The 19,813-nt window shown below is 52.2% G+C and overlaps 1 protein-coding gene across 2 annotated transcripts in view; it reads right to left on the bottom strand.

The window, feature by feature from the left end:
- Slc25a37 (solute carrier family 25 member 37) overlaps positions 1-18,797 on the bottom strand; it is a 38,907-nt gene extending 20,110 nt beyond the window's left edge. The window contains exons 1-3 of one of the 2 annotated variants that reach the window (XR_003581528.3): positions 18,450-18,539; positions 11,422-11,497; positions 9,354-9,786 (exon numbers count right to left, since the gene is read on the bottom strand). Coding sequence is in view for 1 of the 2 variants with exons in the window: in XM_027926869.2 (XP_027782670.1) it covers positions 18,450-18,662 (213 nt within the window). In the remaining variant the exon portion in view is untranslated. Of the gene's footprint in view, positions 1-9,353; positions 9,787-11,421; positions 11,498-18,449 lie in introns of those variants that run through there. The other variant, XM_027926869.2, reaches the window with a different exon arrangement.
- Positions 18,798-19,813: the final 1,016 nt, after the last annotated feature.

The raw sequence follows: 19,813 nt of genomic DNA, 5'->3' as shown, positions 1-19,813 counted from the left end.
CTCACCACCATGGACAAGGCCCTCACCCTGCTCAGGGCTCCCTGCCCTCTGAACCCTCAGGAAAGAGCCCCAGGGCAACAGCCAGGTGAGGGCTAAGGTCAACTGCAGGACCTGGCACAGGGGAGCCCTCAGTGGGCTCGGCCTCCCTCATCCATGCCTCACAGTAACCCTGGAGGACCCGGGCCTCCCGGGCTCAGGGATGGGGTGCAGGGGGTAAGGGGCAGGCTCCCTGAATTCTGGAAGAGGTCCATCACAGTCCACAGGTGTTACACCACACATCTCACTCTATCAGACAGGGGTGATCCTCCAAAATGTGTGCCTAAACAGGGAGAACCATTCTGAGAGTCAAAGACTAAATTCCTGCCCACTTCAGCCACCAAATCCCAGAGGGACTCTGTGCCATCATCTCACCTCTCTGGACACCTACTTCCCCCAGCACACAGTCCGATGGGATAGGAGGTTTCTTGTATTTTATTCACCATCTATTGCAACTGCAAATACATGTTGAAAGAATAATAAATGGTGCTAACAGATTGTCTCTAAGGAGGTTCTTTCCTGTCTTGAACATTCTGAATCTATGACTCTGGTGGAGCCTTTGAAAAACAAACTTGCCTGAGTGTGCATTTCATTTAGGGGAGTACGTCACTGTGCATCAGGCCTACTCAAGGCTTAAAAACACCTGTGTCAAGACACAAAACCTGGAAGCCTTGTGCACTGTCAGGAAAGGGGTGCAGCTGCTATGGAAAACAGCAATGCAATTCTCAAAAAATTAAAAACAGAATGATCTCAGAGTCCAGCAAGTCCATTTGTAGGTCCATACCCCAAAGAGCTGACAGCACAGTCTCAGAGATGTTTGCAACCCCACGTTCACAGCAGGATTATACCCAACAGCCAATAGGAAGAAGTGATCCAAGTATCCATCAACAGATGAATAAAGGCAATATGGTCTATCCATGCAATGGAATGCGATGCAGCCTTAAAAAACAACACACCACAACATGTACCAACCCCAAGGACCTGATGCAAAGTGAAATAAGCTGGTCCCCAAAGGACAAATATCATGTGGTTCCAATTTTATGAGGTATCTAGCTCCAAGAATCAAATTCAAAAAGTCAGAAAGTGATATGGGGGCTGCTAGGGCCTGGGGGTGGTGAAAATAGGCACTTGGCTTTTAAGGGGTAGAGCTTTAACTATGCAAGATAAAGAGACTTCTAAGATTGGTTGTGTTAACAATGGAAGAATTTAACATTACCAAACTGTATACTTTAAAAAGGGAAGAGCATTAAATTTCACCACAATTTTTAAAAATCCTAAGTCTAATCTACAGCTCACTCCAGATATTCCTCAGGATCTGAAATCCCAGCACAACCAAACAGTCCCCTGGGGTTGTCTGTCTCAGGTGAAGGCTGCCAGGGGTCTCAAATGCACAGTGTAATCTATGGACACAGCAGCACTTAGCTGCAGAGCCTATTATGGAAGGAAGCTTCTGGAAGGTCAGTCCAAGGGCTCTTGGGCAGAAGGCAAGCTTTAACGGAAGACAAAATGCTGAGGACACAGCTGATCCTCTTCCTTCCTGCACCCCACCCACCCAAGGGTGCAGCACTTCCCTCCCCAGCATATGCTGGCCATGCCACCCAGAGAGGTAGCACCCAGGAACTAGCACACCAGTGCTCAGGCATAGGGGAGCTAACGAAAACCAGTCAGCTATGTGTGTGAGAGACAATGGGCAGCACGGCCAGTGGCTCTAGACACTGCCCTTGGCGTTGGCAGAGCAGCAGGGCCTGCAGCCGCATGAGCTGGGCGGGGTGCTGGGCCCTCAAAGCATGTGTCCAAGCCAGGCGTGGCTCTGCCAGCTTCTACAAGACCAGCTTCCACGCCCTTGACAGACACCACGCCTCTGAAGCCTGCCCATGAGGAGTCTATCATCCATTGAGAAAAGGATTTTACAAAGCAACGCCGTCGCCAGCTGTCTTGCTCATTCCTCTACTCATAATTGTATCCGGTGATGCGCCTGTGTGTCTGTCTCCCGTGAGAGCTGGGAGAGAACCAGGAAGGAAGGGCAGCACACTGCTCACCGCTGGCACCTTGGATCCCAGGACGCAGCTCGCTAAAACACCCACTCGATAAACCACACGAAAATCTCAAGACCAGGTATGTGTCGCCCACAGGCACCACAAAGCAGGACCTTCAGCCCTCCCCACACTCCGGCTGCCTGCTGCGGATCTGTGTCACCCCGGCAGAGCACACCGGGAACCATCTGGGGCCTGGCACACAGGGAAATGGCTGAGGATGTGACCACCATCAAATCTGCACCCCAGAGTTCAGGGAGTGCTGGAGGCCTAACCAGGGGTCCAGATGTTTCCAAAGCCAGATTTCCTACAGTCACTACCATCATGTTATGTGCATGACACAGGCTGGCGTAGGGAGCGTCAGGGACAGTTGCGGCTCACAGGGACAGGCATTCTTTCTTCATATGCTTTCTACCTTTCACACCAGACAAAGGTGGCAACGTATCAGAAACACCTGCAGGAGCACCCGGGAGACAGCATTCAGCCTCTGACCCACCTGCTAAATTTAAGCTAGACGACGTGTACAAATGACTCCCTATGATTTAGGGAGAGTCATTTTTAGGTTTTCCCGGATGCTAGAGTGAATGTCAGGAACCTTCCACTGTGGGTAGGATCTCAGGTTGTCAAAAACTCTCTCCTGGAAAGTAATTTAAAACAAAGCCACCTGACAGCAGGGTTCCCAAAGAGAAAGAGACAGGAACCAGAAGCAGAAGTCTCAGCGGTAAAATGGTAGGCTCCTTCTGCCCCCAAAGACCCACCTACCACCTACATGTCAGGGTGCTGCTGGAGGCTGGAGGTGATGGCCTAGGGGAGCCCTGGCCCGGGGGTGCTCAGAGTCTAGCTGGGGAAGAAAAAGGAAACCAAATTCATACAAAGAAAAAACTTCAAGCTCTGAATGGCATGAGGCAAAAGCAAAGGTGCAGGGGACCTACTTTAGACCTGGAGGTCCTGGAAGGGACATCAAAGTGGACACCTAGGCTGGGCAGGCCACGAAGCACAGGAGAAAGAAAAGGGCTTGGGGCAGGGGGCAGGAGGCAGCAGGTGGGGTGAGGACCAGCCCTGAGAGGCCCCTGGGTACAGCACAAGGACATGGAGCCTTTCTGGCATCACAAGAGGACTCATTTCACCCCGGACACTGTGCTTATTTGGCTCTGACCTTGGCCTTGAATTTAGGAACAAAGGGAAGAAATGAGGTGAATGAAGCAGGAGATGGTTTCTTGCTGGGAAACCCCCAGGGAGGGCACACCCCCATGTGGGGAGACCTGCCAGGAACCTCTGCAGCTCCTCCACCCTGCTGCTCCCCCCAAATGCCCGGCCAACCCATCTGTGTCCGTGTCTGTGCTGCTGGCAGCGCCAGATGACCTTTGGCCATGCCGGCTGACCCCTCAATGACTCAGCTTCCTGGTGGTGAACTTGTGAAAGGTCCCAGCAGGAAGGAGTCAGAGAGCTATAAACAGGGCTTTCCAGAAGCATCTGCCACATTCTCCCCTGGGTTCCAGGTCAGGGCTGTGGCCTCAATATTCAGCATTTCTGAAATTGCCTGAATGAAAGGTCTGAAGTCTTAAAAGTGTTGGTGGCGGTGGTTTCAAGTAGAATAAACTATCATTTCTAGGCAGGCAACTTGGAATTCAGGGACAAGCAGGGCCCCAAATGGGACACGGGCAGCTGGCTCCTCTCCCCACGTCTTGGTCCCCCCCACAGAATCCACACAGATGTCTCCTTGGCTTCCTCTTCAATGCAGAAGTGCTTCTGTCTGTGAGTCCATACTTCATCCCCCAAGTTCAGACAGCACCCCAAAGGAATAAGGAGTAGAAATTTTACAACAGGAAACTTCCCAGGACACCACTGAGTTTGACTCAATCTTGCCATTTCACAGATGTGGACAATGAAGCTCAGGTAAGCCACCTGCTCTTCCCAGGGCCACTCAGTGGACGGGCCCTGATTATCTCAATCCAATCACAATGTTCCCTAAAAAGCAAGGATCTGCGTGTGTATACAGAAAGGCCCACGCAGCCCACCTCCCCTCCTTTCCTTCCCTATCTCCAGGGCCAGGCACAACCCAGTGCCGGCCAGCTCAGGGTGGAAAGAGGCTCCCGGTGCTCTCTGGTCCCTTCAACTCTGGCTGCTCCAAGAGATCAAAAATCAGCTTCCAATTTGAAGCAGCTTCTGTTGAAAGCCCAGCTTTCAGGGACTGAGAGAGAATTCCAGAAACTTTCTCATGATTGGATCATCAGAAAACACAAAGATCCTTGAAAGGAAGCTCAAAACAGGAATGCTTACTCAAGGCCAGGCAAAGTGTCATCGTCACCTCTCAGCAGTCAGAGAGGGAATGAGCTAGCTCCAATGGTGAATGGAACCTGCCGCCCCTACAGCTGTGGCGATGTGTACCCCACAGTGACAAATGGCACCTTCACTTCTCTACCCGTTTCAGACTTTAGATTTGGGTGGAAGAAAAGAAGGAGCGAGGAGTCATTCCAACTTGCAAATGTGTTTTTTATTGTTATCACATCACAGCTACAATAAAAACTCAGATGTTCCTGATGCTCTGAGAGCCAGCTATAAATCTTCAATTATTTCAGAGAAGTGAGCTGAACACTCCCCCTTCCTGGGTACATGAAGACTCAGGTGTGGCCCGAGAAGTCAAGGTTCAAGAGAAAAAAATTTTGCTGTTGTAATAATACTTTCACCCCCTAAACATCTGGGAGTAAACCTCTGTGGAATCTCAGAGTTTGCTGCAGCAAATGTTTCATGGCTGTACCAGAAACAGGCCTGGGCTCCATTCAAAAGGGTATAGGCACACAGTTCATGCAGAAAAGAACATTTTGAGTACAGTCCCATTAAAAGAGAGCTCCCCAGCCTCACCCACACTCTAGGCTTTGACCCTTTCCAGACTCTTCTCCTTCTCCAGGGCATTTTCTTTAGCTGCACGTCCGCCAGGCCCAGTCTTCACTTTCTCCTGCCAAACACTGCCAGCCCCTAGAGAAGGCCCCAGCCTGCCCTCCTTCAGAGCTCCCAGGGAACAGACTGCAGAACAGAGGCGTCCTGTCCTATCCTGGGGACTCCATGAAGACAGACATGCAGAAGTAGTGTCAGGGTCGGCAGGCTGTGCCTGTGTCCCTGGACTGGCCCCTTGGAGGAACGGGACTGGGTCTCTAGAAGCCGTTAGGTGCGGGAGCTTCTGTCTGATAGTGGCCATGTAGAGACAAGGGCAAAGTCCTCACACCCTGGTCTTCACAGAAGCCTCCACACTCTGAGAAGAAGGCTGAAAGCAGATAGAGAGGACAGGAGGATTTGTCCAGCTATACCACTAGTGTCCAAAAATGACAAAGAACCCACATACACTGAGCTCATGGTTCCAGATCAGTCTCTGTCCTTTGAAAGACACAGCTGTCACCCACACTGTCTCTCTCAAGTGTCTTTTCACCCTACAAGGTGTGACCTGGCTGGTAAAGGCCACTCGGGCAAACCCTAAACCACCATGCATCACATGACCGTGTTTAATTTTTAGCCGCTTATCCAAACGCGGCTGTAGCTGACATTTGTCACTCCTGCTACCCATTAAATATGAACCATTATGTGCAGAAGAGCTCGGTGTGACGGCCTGTCCTCCTTCCCTTCTTCGTCTCGGCCCTCCTCAGCTCTCAGTCTCTGAGGGGGCTGGCTTCCTTGCGAGCTACCAGGCAGTCCTGAACGGGGGTTCGCGACAAGGAAGAAAAGAGGGGCTGCCGCTGCAGATCCCTCCTGGAAACCCCAAGCCACGACAGCTTTCTCAAGGTGGCACCCCCAAAGCAGAGTGCCAGGGGTGCAGGCATCCCAAAGATGGCCAGGTGTCTCAGGACCCACTGTGACACTCGCAGAGAAGTCTAGACACAGACACTGAGACATTACTGTACTTGTCAGGCCTTTCTGACCCCTCCCCACAAGCATCAGGATGGTGTGTCACCCTCAGAGGAATGATTCACTGACACATCTGTCCTCCCTGCCGGGGGATCCACGTGGTCATAACCCCCCAGCCCCGACTTTGTGATCAGCATGGTCATCTGGTGATGGCCAGGGGAACAAGTTCCATCTCCACAAATGCCTTTCCACTCCTCTGAGGCAGGGGCATTGCCGAGACTCCGCGCGGCAGCACGGGCAAGCCAACAGTTAGACAACCACAAGGACAGTGACTAAGCAAAGCAGCTCGGGACCTTCAGCTGGAAACACCCTCCACCCCCCCCCCCACGTGCAGGGCTCGGGCAGCATCTCTCGTTTGCAAAGGCTCTGACTCTGTGGAGCTGGTCATCTGGCCACCCAGCAACTTTAATCCAGGCTCCTGACAGTCTGGGGACACCCACGATCCTCACTCCTGGGCTGGGGCAGAGAACAGGGAAGCGGGCACCCCGCACCCAGGATGCAGCAGGAGTCAGAGGCTCACCCTCCACCCAGTCAGCCAAGCTCCCACCCTCTACCTTACACTCCCAGCACCCGGCCCCAGGAAGGCAGGGCACCTGCAAAACCTTCAACCTGGTCACGGGGGAAGAGGAGGGCCAGGTGAGTGGGAGGGGGGTGGGGGACACAAAGGCACCTACATCCCCACAGAGAAGCCCGCAAGGGAAACAAACAAGAGGGCAGCAAGGAAAGAGCCCAGGCACCCACAACACGCGCAGACGATTCAGGGCAGAGGCTCAGTCACCTTTGTGCTCCAGGGACCCTCCCCACAATGACATCCCCAGACTCATCTGCAGAGCCCTCAAAGGGATAGAGATTCTCACAAAAAATGAGTGAACCTGTAGGCTGGGGTTGTGGCTCAGTGAGCGCTCACGTAGCCTGTGTGAGGCCCTGAGTTCAATTCTCAGCACCACATAAACGTAAATAAATAAAGGTATTGTGTCTATTTACAACTGAAAAAAATATTAAAAAAAAAAAACAGTGAATACGTAAAACAATGATCCCAGAAGCTCTGCCCCAGCCCCAGGGCACACTTCTGCCCTTCAGTCCCTGGCTTCCTCCTCCCCAGCACTCTTGGGTTGAGGAACCTCCTCTCCTGGTCCCCAGCTGAAAAGGCGGTGACCGGACAGAGGAGATGGGAGACCCTGGGTAAGGAGAAGCGCAGAGGCCTCACGGAGCCTCCAGTCCTGTGGGAGGCAGAATCTGGATTTTCCATTCCAATGAGCTAACCTACGCCTTTACCAGCGAGATGACAATACCATGCCCCGCATCGCAGTGGCTTTTGTACTTTTTAAACTATTTTCCCTGCAACCTGGCGATATTCTTCCCCAAGATGCAGTAAGTGTACTTGAAAGGCAGGTGGGGACAGTGTTACTCTTCCTGATTTCTGATGAGAATCTGCAGCCCTACGCTGCTGTGTTCTTCCCAGTAGGCCACCTTCATGCTGTCATCTGGATAGGAATCCGCAGACAGCCCCGCGTTCAAATCTCCACATTCAGTGCATCTTCAGCTCCCTGCTGTAATAAGAAGGGACCAAGGAAAAGCAATGTGTTCCCTAGAGAGAAGCCAGAGCCGAAAACATTCTGCAGCAACAACCATTCATCATGGTCCCCTTGTCCTCCTTACTGGAGGATGTGACTGAAAAACTCCTAACCACACATCAGAGCCCTGCTGATGCTTTCAGGATGCCATGATTTCCTGCTAGAGCTCCCTCCCAGAATGCAGCTAGGCCCACCGGCAAGCCCAGCCCTTACCACTCATCCCCAGGCCCAGCTTGAGGTCCGCCGGTCACTTAATCTGCCTGAACCCTGCACCTGCTCGCACCCACAGATGCCCTTCCTCACACCTCCACTCGAGCCACTGTGCTGCAGCAGGCCTGCGACCCGGGTGTGTCACTTTCCTGAAGCTCAGTTTCCTCATCTATGAAATAAGAAATAGCCCAAGCTTTTTCCTGTCTTCCAGGGAGAGCTTAGGGGATCAAATGACAGAGTGGAGATTAAAATGTTCCAAAAATACTGTGCCATGCAATCTCAGCAGCAATAGACAACGCACCCAGGCAGTCCGGGAATGACACTTTGGGAAATGACAGCAGGAGCTGATATTAACTAAGCATTTGCATGTTCCTGGAACTGCTGTCAACACTGGCCGCACCATCTCAACGAGTTCTCCCAACAACACTCTGGGTATGAGTACCATTATCCCCATTTTACAGATGAGAGAGAGAAGGCACAAGAAGGTTCCAGCAAGTTGACCCCAACCCCAACCCCAGCAGACTGGCCCTAGAGCCTGTGCTGTGAGCCCGAATAGCTCTGTTTGTTAAACATGTTGCCTCTGATACAACCTATCATTCGTTTAGTGTGTTAAGATTTACAAAAGCCATTTGTGAACATGATCTTACCTAAGTTTCCCAACAGCCCTGTCACAAAAGTAAAGCAGAGTCAATTCATGTAGTGTCACGAGAAGAAAACCAGCCTGAGAAAGGATTGGCCCAAGATTTCCAAGCCGGCTAGTGGCAGGACCAGGACTTAACGACATAGGGCCTGCCCCCTGGTGTGGTGAGAAGCCTCAACTCCAGCACAAGCCTGACAGGCACACAGCCCTTCCATCCCCTGAGCACAGCAGCATCTCAAATGGACCCTCCTGGTCCTGCCAGGGGGCCACAGCCGTCCAGCCCAGCAAGCCACAGGGGCTGGCCTTCCACCAGCAGCAGGCTCCCCAGGCTGCACAGCCAGCCTCCAGTCCCCGTCCTCCGGTCCCCGGTTTCAGTCTCTGCTGTCTTTGTGGGATGGATCCAGAGGCTCAGAGGATGCAGAGGAAGTCCTCTCAGTGACACAGGCTCAGGCCCTGGGCTCGACCCTCAGGGGCCAGACATTTCCTAAGGCTGTTATGCAACTTGCTTCAACCAGGCCACGGCTGGGGTTTCTCCTTATTTCAACATGTTCTGTTTTCTCTACAGAGAAAAGCATGAATGTGAAACCGCAACACCTCTTAGTGACCAGACAACGACCCTCCTGGCCTGTCTGGGGTTACAAGCAAGGTGGGGGACATCTTCTAAGGCCCCCATGTGAGCCAACCTGAGCTCCCAGAAGGACCAACAACCTCAGGAGGAAGAAGACGGGGTGCACTGGTGAGGATCACTGACTCCTCCGGCAGAAGGAGCCCCACACTCCAAGAGGCACGGTGCCACGGCTCCAGGAGCTGTCTTTCTAGCCCAGATGAAGCCCAGCAGCACCCCCCCCCCTTCTGCCGTCTCACTTTCCATGGTTTCTTACCTGCAGTCAGACGTGGTCTGAAAATGCTAAATGGAAAACGCCAGAAATCATTCATGAATTTTACATAACTTACTACAGCCCATTGTTACGACTGTTCTCTTTATTATGAGTTGCTAACCTCCTGCTGCACCTGAGGTGTACGTTAAGTGCCATCATAAGCGTGATGTACAGGAGAAAGCGCAGTGTGTGCAGGGTTCCTTAACGTTTGGGCTTTCAGGCACCTGCAGAGTGTTCTGGAATGTGCTGCCTGAGCATCAGAGGGCACCACTGTGCAGATCCACTCAGGCAGTTCTCTCAATTCTCTCTCCTAGGGGCGCCAGCCCTGCGGCCTGAGCTCAGGGTCTAATTTTAGGGAGCATGCTTGCTTTGGAAATGTGGGCCAGGAACTCTTATTTTTGTAGCTCAGTGACTAGCACAGGGCCTGGCAAAGAGGGGACTAAATAAATGAGGAATGAAATGAGTGGCTGAATCAAGACATGGTTTCATCTCGGGTAGCTGCTGCTTTCCGGGTCCTGCTGGAGAAAAAAAGAAAGACAAATCAAAGAGCAGAGGTGGTCTTTTTTGTGGCCAAGATACATTATAGACTAAAAAGAATTCAAAATAACAAGAAAAAAAGACAAAATAAAAACTAGCCCTTGGTCTGTTTGGTTTGGTTTAGTCTGCTGGTGTCTTGCGTCTCACTAAAACAGCCCCGTCTTCGCTCACTCAGACACCAGTGGAGGATGAACTGCAGAAGGAACTGCAGTGGGGTATACTCCCCATGCACTTTCTGAGCACCTACTGTTTGCTGGGTACTCCTCCACCTGGAGAGGACATGCTGGTCATGTAAAGCAGTGGAAGATTATCGGGTGGAGAAAGCACCAGCTATGAGCCGCGGAGACCAGAAAGGCAGGCTCTGCTCCCCACGGAGGATGAGCTGGGTCTCTCAGGCCAAAGAGCTGACCTTAGCTCTAGAGAAGGATCGAAGTCTGATCATCAACACCGTGACCTCACACCTGCACACAGAGCTTTCTACAGTGGCAGTGGTGCACACTGCAAACCTGGGCGGTGTGGTCTAACTAGATGCAGTACACAGACCTGTACAGAAGGCCGGGCTGTCACTCCCATCAATTCAGACGGGGAAACTACTGCCCACCAGGAAGCTGGAGGGCTCTGAGACTACAGTGAGCAGGACCAGCTATGAATGATCTGCAGAATGAACTGCAGTGGTGTATACTCCCCCTGCACCTACTGAGCACCTACTATTCGCTGGGTACTTTTTCTGGCAATGGGTATACAGAGAATAAAAGAGCAAAAGACCTCTGCCCGCTTGATGATTACATTCTAAGGAGGAGAAAGAGTCCATAAGCAACATAAATAATATAAATAAAATACAAACAGCCTAAATAAGCAGACCATAGTGCAGGCTAGAAGGGAATAAATGCTACAGAGAAAAACAAGGCAGAGCAGACAAGGAAAGTGCAGTGGGGGGGGGTGCTTACTTTCAATCTGAGTGATCAAGGAAAGCCCCCAAGGTAAAGGACAAATCTGAGTCCCCCTAACCAAGGTGGGGGGCCGGGATTAGGAAACAAATGCAAGAGGTGTTGCAGACACACAGGGACCTTCTGTGCTCTGGGGCAAGGGTAGGGAAAAGCCCCAAGTGATGCCCAGGTGCTGAGGGAGGGCACAGTCCAGGGACAGCCTGAGGGAAAGGTTGAGATGTCCATCTGGCCCTGCTCCCTCTGGAGAAGACTGTGAGGCAGCCGAGGGGACACCTAGCAGAGCCATTGGAGCTTCACTCCCCAGAGAGCACGCACCCCAGATATGGATCTGGGAGTTATCAGGACCCAGGAGGAAACTGAGACGCAGACACTCAGGGAAGACAAGAGACTAGAGGACAGAACTGTGAGGACCCAGGAGGGACAACGGGAACAAAGGAAGGGCCAGACTCACAGAGGGAAACCAGCGAAGGGAGCAGACCCTATCCAAGGTGCCCTGGGGAGGGTCAGCAGTGGTGGGCCAGGAGACTAGTGGTTGGGCTCAGCAAGATCACTAGGGGCTTCCTTGTCCTCGAGGTTTGGAGGGGGAACAGCAGAGACCATGTGCCCATCGTCCTTTCATAACGCTGGTTATTTTAAGGAGGAAACAAAGGAATACACAAGTTTACTTACAGGAGGAAGAGCTGGGGTGGCCTCTGGACGTGGAGACCAGGTGAGAAGCTGGTGGTTTGCTGGGACAGGCTCAGACCTGTAGAAATACTTTTAAGAAACCAATGGAAGGGAGTGGCTAAGGACATTGGAACTGCATCACCCAAGAGAGGGGTGACAAGAATGACCACCACTGTCCCCACTTATTGACAACTTAGGTGCCAGGCTCTACAGCAAGAGCTTTATAGATTAAATGAAATCTTTTAGTTCTTTCAACAGCCCTATGAGGCAAGTGCTGGTGTTAATGTCCCCACTTTGCAGAGAAGGAGCCTGAGCTTGCAGGGGTTAATCCTGTGTCCCATGGGTAGAGCCACAGCTCCAATTAAGGTGTGTCAGGGTGGTTTGTACACATCACCCTGCCTCTGCTGATTCACCTTAGAGGAAGGAAGGACGCCTGTTCCCTTGTGATGGGGGCAGGAGACAAGACAGCTTGGAAGGGCAATGATGGGAAGACGAATTTGCTTAGGGCCCTGGTCTCTCTGGGAAACAGGAAGGGAGACGTCCGCTGAGGCTGAAGACGGTGAGGGCTGGGAAGGCTGAGGAGCAAGACAGCCATAGGGGACAAAAGCAGCTGACCAAGCCATGTGGAAGGACAGACAGCAGAGCTCAGGGCCTCTGGCACACCAACAGAGGAAGAGTATGAGCTGTTCCTAAAGGGCTTGGCTGCCCAACTAACAGATGGGGTATTCAGGGTCAAGGTCAAGGCTAGCTGGCGTTGAAGAAGCAAAGGGCAGAGGAACTGAGGACCCAAGAGCAGCTGCAGCAAAGGACCATGGGGTCCAGACTATGAGGCATCTAAATTGAAGATCCTAGAGCTGGGAAGGTTCTGGGTTAGGACAAGACCACATGGAGGCAAAGGCCATGGATAGGGACATCATCTGGTGGTGACCAAGAGGGACCCTCAGTCTGCAGTGGAGAAGGAATCTGTTGCAGCAGTCGTCAAAGTCCCAGAGAGTGGGGGGACATAACTATGACCACCCTGTTGACAGGAGGAGGAGGAGAAGGAAGAGCAGATCCCTGGAGAGCAAGCTGGGGAGGCAGGCTGCAGGCACGGGAGGCCTCCTGGAGAGGCTGCAACCCCACGTGCTGGCCTAGGAGTGGTGCAGGCCGAACCCTCCAGCCACCTAGAGAACAGTACCCTCTTTCCCCTTCCACAGGTAGGCCCAGAGAGGTCAAGAGACTTGCCCACGGTAAAACATGGGTGGGAACTAGGGCCCAGTCCCAGGCAGCTGGCACTAGGGTCCATGCTCATAACCATTAAGAAGAGGAGCCAGTCTCCTTTCAGGATGGGAGGTGGAAGGAACATTCTGTGACTAGGGGAGGATATTCACAAGGGAAAAAGGAAAGGAGCAACAGAGAGTGGGGTCAGCAAGAGAAAGCAAGAACCCCCATTTTGCAGATAAGGAAATTAAAACTCCGAAGAGCTAAGTGACTTCTGCCCAGCCAGGTAAGCCAAACACTGAGATGTGAAACACAGCACGGGAGGAATCTGGCTCAGTGGGAGACCTGGGGTGTGTGCAGTTCAAGGAGGAGGAAGTGACTGGACCCATCCCGCCTATGCAGTCGGCGGATCGCAGGCCAGGTGGGCAGGCTGTGGGCCAAGGAGGCCTCCTGAAGAGGATCGCAAACCCTGCAGCTGGCACTGACGCACATTAGAACAAAAACGAAAAAATTCTCCAAGAAGGAACTGAGTGTTATGGGAGCTAGGAAAACAGCCAGAAAGTTCTGGGTTCCAGAGAGACTGCCACGGGCTGCGAGACACACAGGTAAGTTCACTGGAGAGGTCAGAGAGGACAACTGCGCCAGAAACCATAAATCAGGACCAGTGGGACTGAAGCCCAGGGATGGGTCACTGCTACAAACGGCAGATGGGACAAAAGCCCTCTTCAATGACATGGCCACAGGTAAAAAGAAAGGACCCAAATGAAAGTTAAAAAAGAGTTAGGAAATGCTCCCCTCCTGGTCAGGCACGGTGGCACACATCTGTAATCCCCGCAGCAGGGGAGACTGAGGCAGGAGGATCAATCATGAGTTCGATGTCAAACTCATCAATTTAGCAAGGTCCTCAGCAACTTAGCAAGATCCTGTCTCAAAATAAAAAATAATAATAGCTGGGGATATGGCTCAGTGGTTAAGTGTCCCTAGGTTCAAACTCCAGTACCAAAAAAAGAAAAAAGAAAAGAAAAGAAATATACCCCTTCCTTCCATGCCACACAGGTCCCCAATCCCTTAACTACATAGGCACATTATCTATGTAGTTAAGCAGCATAGCCCATTAAATCTCTCCACTGAATGCCATTTCCTTTTCAGAAGCTGAGGCTTATGTATCAGTTAAGAGAATAAATTAAATTTAAATTAAAAAAAAAATGCTGAGGCCCCCTCCGTTGTTCACTTTAGTCTCGAACACCATCTTCCAACTGTTGTGCCCCACCCAGCCTGACCCACCCACACATCTGGGCAGAAGAAATGGACACTTGGAGGCCAAGTGGCGACTCTGGGATGGGGTGCATATGTTGAAGATGGGCACTGCATGCACCTGGGAAGTCAGGAGAGAAGGGCTAGGTCTGAATTCAAAACTGCCTGTTTTTACTCCATGTCACCCTCCCAATTCACCTTTTAAAAAAAGCACTTTCCAGTGAAGAGGGACAGAAAAGAAAGGAGGAGAGGAATTCAGAGGAGAGAAGACAAGGGAAGGGAAAGGGAGAAATCACTATAATTTTGTTCTAGGAACTAGAGCAATTTGGGATTTCACGCCCTCTTAAAGTTGAATGGTGTCGTCTGGATTGTACTTTGTTTAGAAAGCTCCGAGGTGGGTGGGAGGGGGCTCTGGCAGCTGCTGGCACCCCAGGGACTCCTACCAGTCAGCCTGCTGCACTGCAGAGGCCTCAAGCAGAGAACACACAAGTTGAGGAGGGCCCTGGCACCAGCCTCTCCCAGTGCTGCCCCAAGCTTGGCTCAGCAACCCCTGTGGACATCATGAGGTCACCGAGGAGTCCAGTGTCTCTCGGCAGCCACCAGTACCAGAGTGAACGTTGTTAGCTCAGCCGTGCTCCCTCTACACCCTGCCTGGAGGGAGGGTCATCCTAGGAGAGTTAAAGGGCAGGGCCGCCCCAGGAGCTGAGCAGAAGAGCTGTGAAAGGGTCAGGGAAGTCCCCATTTCAAATCTTTCCTGTTTCCTTTTGCCCCTGCTTTCACCAGGCAGACTCCACATGGTCCACAGCGCTGTACCTAATGTGGTTGGAATTTCCTCCTCCACCCACCTGGCATGCTCCCCACAGACTTGAGCACTCCTGACCAGGCCAGGGGTTCTCACTTCCACCCCAAATGCCACCATACCAACTGCCACTTAGGAACACCAGTTAGTGGCTCCTGGAGAACCTGCTGCTCAGTCCCAGCTGGAGAGTGAGTCACGACCACCACTGAGCAAGAGACCCACAGAGACCTTGCACTCCCTGTCTTGGTATCCCTTTGCTGCCCACTATAATCCTGGGGGCAGCCAAAGGGCCCAGCAGCCTGGCCCTTGACAAATGAATGAGTACTCATGTCCTCCACCTGGTGTGGGGACTCAAGGAGGAGAAGACACAGGAAGGGGCAGGAAAACTGCCTCAAGTCTTCTAAATAACCACAATCCAAGGCTGTTGACTGTGGGAGCGACAGAGACACTGAAGCATGAAGCTCACATGCTTCTGACCATAGCCCCCAGCCAGGAGTGCAATTCACACTGCAGCCCAGGGACACACACACAGCCCAAATGGAATTTCACCAAGCAGCATTTCTTACTGCATGCCATGCCTGCTCGTATTTGTGCTCTCACCAAACTGTCTTTTTTAAAAACGCTGAGCCCACTACTGAACCACAGTTTCAAAAACATGGGTCATTAAAGTCACAATGGGAGGTGAGAGGGATCTCATGAAAAAGCAACTTTAATATCAAAACCTTAAGCATTAGTGAGGCTGCCTTTCTGCACTTAGGACAAAACAAGCAGCTCAGCAGACTCAGGGTTCAATAGGACGAGGGCTGGGTTCCACGACCCACACTTCCAAGAACAGAAAAATGGAAGAAAGCAGGCCTACTTAACACACTCATTTAACAATGACAAGATTAAAGGGGAAGCCAGGAGCAGTAGTGCACACCTATAATCCCAGCGGCTTGGGAGGCTGAGGCAGGAGGATAGTGAGTTCAAAGCCAGCCTCAGCAATGGCAAGGTGCTAAGCAACTCATGAGACCCTGTCTCTACATAAAATACAAAATAGGGCTGCGATGTAGCTCAGTGAGTGCTCCTAGGTTCAATCCCTAGTACCAAAAAAAAAAAAAAAAAAAAAAAAAAAAAAAAATTAAAGGGGAAAAACAAGCCTTTCAAAACTCAAGGAAAATTTTTCTTCCTTCCAAAATACAATTTGCACTGATTCTTTCAGTTTAATAATTTATTTTGAAATTTCAAAACATTAAAGGACAACGGGCACTCTGTATCCAGAGAAAGCAGTCATGAATCAAAGAGGCACAAATGCTGAACTTGTCCACAGCTCCCACTGTACCCATGACAAAGCTAAGGCACAGAACCATACCTAAGGCAAGAAACAGGTCGGAAGCTGGGCTGGCAGTCCAACACAGGTCTCCTGACTCGATTACTCATGGTCTTCCATCCTCCAGAATATCTAAGAGAAACGAGCTGTGTCTCCCAAGTGAAGCTTTTCCATCACTGAATCACAGATGTCCCTGCCACCTCGTGCTGGTCTGGCTAGACCCTGGCACTCAGCTGCCACCCTGCCTAAGATCATGCCACTTTTGCTTGTGCCACTTACTTCTCTGTGCCTTTTGTCTCTGCAAAAAAAACTAATGAATAAAAGAATTCTTTCTACCCTTCCCAAGAAAGTTGCAGGGGAAAACAAGAGACTCTTTACAACCAACCCTGCGTGCTCAGGAACGGCAGAGCCCCCAGAGTCACAATCTGGAGTCAAAGTCAGAAAGCCATAATGAGAAGATTTTATCACCTCACTAGCCGGAGACCTTACTTTATGACAAGCCCTATACAGCAAGAGACAGTGACGAGTCTCTGACAGAACAGCACCTACCACACACACCATGCTAAGCCATCCACCGGTGAAACTGCTGGGAAAGCAGCGCCAGGAACACAGGCAAGGTCTGAATCAAAACACTAAGGTCTCCAGGCAGAAGAAGGAGCAGGGAGAACCAAACCCAGACCACATAAATCAAACAGAGACAGATGCCTCCAGTGTCAAATGGAGCTCAAGCGCACGACTATTTCTAACCCTCAAAATATGCTAAAATGAAGCTCTGAACTGACTCAAGGCAAAAGAGATCACGGGCCAAAAAAGGTGGCAGGATTCCTTTGACAGAGCTTTTGTCTCCATGACACCAGTGGGTCTGAAGCCTGCTCAGATTACATCTCCTGGCTCCTAATTTTCCCCAGACTCTGCCCAAGGTACTTGAAACTACAGTTTCAAATACTGGAAGTTTTACTTCATTTGAGGGGTTCTTTCCACACCGGTGCCAGCTGGCATCTATCCTAAATCTTTCCTGGAAGATCTTGGTAAATTTAACAGACAAGGTCTTCCCCCATCCCCTTGGTAACAGTGGCAGGAAAAGTCGTCCCTCCAATTCCCCACTGGGACACTCGAGGGACAGAAGGGTTGATGACTCAGACCACTCAGTGCACTGGATGTAGGCCTCTTACTTATTATGAGTGCAGGACCAGCCACTGACTGCCACCTTTGAGAAAACCCTGAGTTAGACCTCTGGTCTTCAAACTTGCTCCTGTAGGGCCAGCATCCACTACAGGGCACAGGTGCTGGTGAGAGCGCTCTGCCTTGAAAGATACCTGACCACTTGAGAAGGTCCCAAGTTCCCCAAAGCACACTGGAGCTGCAACCAGAGGACTCGGTGGCTGTGAGTCAGGGAAAGCTAACCAGTTCTTCTCTCTATGCCTGCATTGCTTCATCTGTTAACTTCCAAAATTGCTTTACACATGAGATGAGCTATGCCTCTAAAAGTGCAATGTGTAAGAGTCAGCACTAGTATTACTCACTGTACCTCTCTCCTGGCCATTCAGTTACCTGGACAGACAGCTCTCAGGATAACAGGCAAATCCCACCTGTTGAAGTTGCCTTCTTACAAATAAATGCATATAAAACCACCCGGGGAAGTGACCAGGTCAAACTCGGCGCCCATGACACAATCCACAGTACAGGATGTATAGAACAAGTTCTTCCCCCACTCCTCATCTGCCCACCTGCCAGCAAGCAAAAGAAGGCAAATGTCAACTGCAGGTCTCATTGCCTTCCAGTTGCTCAACTGCCAGAACTCTGGGGAAGAGGCACAGGGGGATCACACAGGGCGTCAATGAACCAGTACCCTCCCGCAAAGAGCTGCCACGAACCAACCAAGAGAACCCCTGCCACCCGCTGGTCCCCCAAACCAGCTGGGGCGCAACAGGCACACTCTGGGGCCAGCGGGCGCGCGACCCGACTGGGGCCACGTTTCTTCTGCTACCGCGGTTGTGGTTAAAGCTTCCCATCGTGAGCTCTTAGGATCAGAAACCGCGCACGTGAGGGCAGGCTCAGCCACCGCGCACCGCAGGCGTGGTAAGACAGTGCAGGGCTGCAGCACCCGCCTCCCTGGAGCCCCCATCGCCGCCACCACCCAGGCCAGCGGCACTCGCCACTTGTCCTACCCGGCCTCAGCGCCGCCACAGTGGGGCCGGGCACGCGGCGGGAGTGGCGGTGCCTGGCGCCGACTGCGGCTCCCTGGCGGGGTCGTGGGCGCCCCCGGTGCCCGAGTGAGCCGCAGAAGGGGCGGCGGCGCGCTCCCCGGAGCTCGGGCTGCGCGTGCCCACTCCGGGAGAGACCCCAGCCCGGCCCCGGCCGACAGCGTGGTTTCGGGGCGCTGCCCCAGGCTGGTCATGCGCGGGATGCAAACGTGCGCGCGCGCTCCTCCTCTGCTCTCTGGGTCCCTAAAGTTTGCCGGCGCCTCACCTTCACCGAGTCCACCGGGTACATGACCGTATGCTCCAGGATCCCGGCCATCGCTCCGGCTGTCATGTGGGTGGATACGGAGGCGCTGGTCGGCAGGTTCTCATAGTCCTCCGACCCGGCGTCCTTGCAGCAGCCGCCGCCGCCATCTCGGCTGTCCCCATCCATCCTCCGCCCCACAGGCTGGCTGCCCACGCCGCCACTGCGTAACTCCATCCGCCAGCCCCGCGCGCCGCGGGAGGCTGCAGAGGTGGGCAGGAAAGGGGAGGGGGCGGAAAACTTCACTTCTTAAAGTGGGAACCACCTCCCCGGCGCTGAGGCGGCTGACGCCATGGCGGGCTGGGGTGGAGCCAACGGGCCGGAGACACCAATCACTGGAAAAGAAGAGGCCGGCCACGGCCGAGCTATTGGTGCACCGTGCAGTGGGCACCGCCTCCCTGTGTGACGTCACTGTCCAGTGCAAATTTCCAAGCAACCGGACGGGGGCGAGAGCAGGCGTTGGGGTGTCCCGGGAAGTTGTGCTGCCCAAGGGTCTGCTAGGGGCGGGTAGGGGAGTGGACCCTGAGGAGGCTCAACCAGGCCTCAGGGGAATATGCCCAGAGATGGAGGGAGATCAGCAACAGAGTCTGGGGGGGGGGGGGGGGGACCCGCCTCCAGAGCCGGTTTTGCAAACTGCGTTACTTAGCAAGCTTTGGCATTCCGAAGGCCAGACGCAGGATGGCGGGGAGTTGCTGGGAATGTCAGTTATGAAGCAGTTATGGTGGTTGGATGGGGAGTGGTATTGGGAGGGGGGGTTCTAGAATTGAAGACAGGTCTCCATATCAGTGGGTACACCAAGAGGGAACAAGTTTAAAAGTTCAAGGTCCCTTCCTAGTTGACTTTGTGGAAAGAACCCCGTTTATTTGAAATTGTTTCTCTCACTGAATACATACAATGAAGAGCTGTGTATGTTACACCTCTTGTTCTCCTGAATAGGCCCAGTCTACCCTTCTCTGGATTGACTGAGACTTTGGTAACCTGAATAGAGCCCTTTGGGTTAGATGTCACCCCCACATTTTCTTTGGATTAAGAAGGGCTTTAGACACCTGGTTTCACAGGAGGAGTGCCAACTGGCTGAGAGTAAAATCTTGCAATCTGGGTCTGCCTGTCTGTTTTAAGACTGGTTTCCTCACTTTTAAAAGTCATCTCACACTGTAGATAGGGCAAGGGGAAAAGGGAAGGGAGGGGGCATAGGGGTAGGAAAGACTGTGGAAAATGGTGGTCATCATTATCCTAAGTTCATGTGTGAAGACACAAAGGATATGACTCTACTTTGTGTACAACCAGAGATATGAAATTGTGCTCTATATGTGTAATATGAATTGTAA

This window comes from Marmota flaviventris, chromosome 3 (genome assembly GCF_047511675.1).
Source record: "Marmota flaviventris isolate mMarFla1 chromosome 3, mMarFla1.hap1, whole genome shotgun sequence".
Classification (NCBI taxonomy): domain Eukaryota; kingdom Metazoa; phylum Chordata; class Mammalia; order Rodentia; family Sciuridae; genus Marmota; species Marmota flaviventris.
The sequence above is the reverse complement of the archived record's forward strand: the minus strand, read 5'-3'. Positions and strand labels throughout refer to the sequence as shown.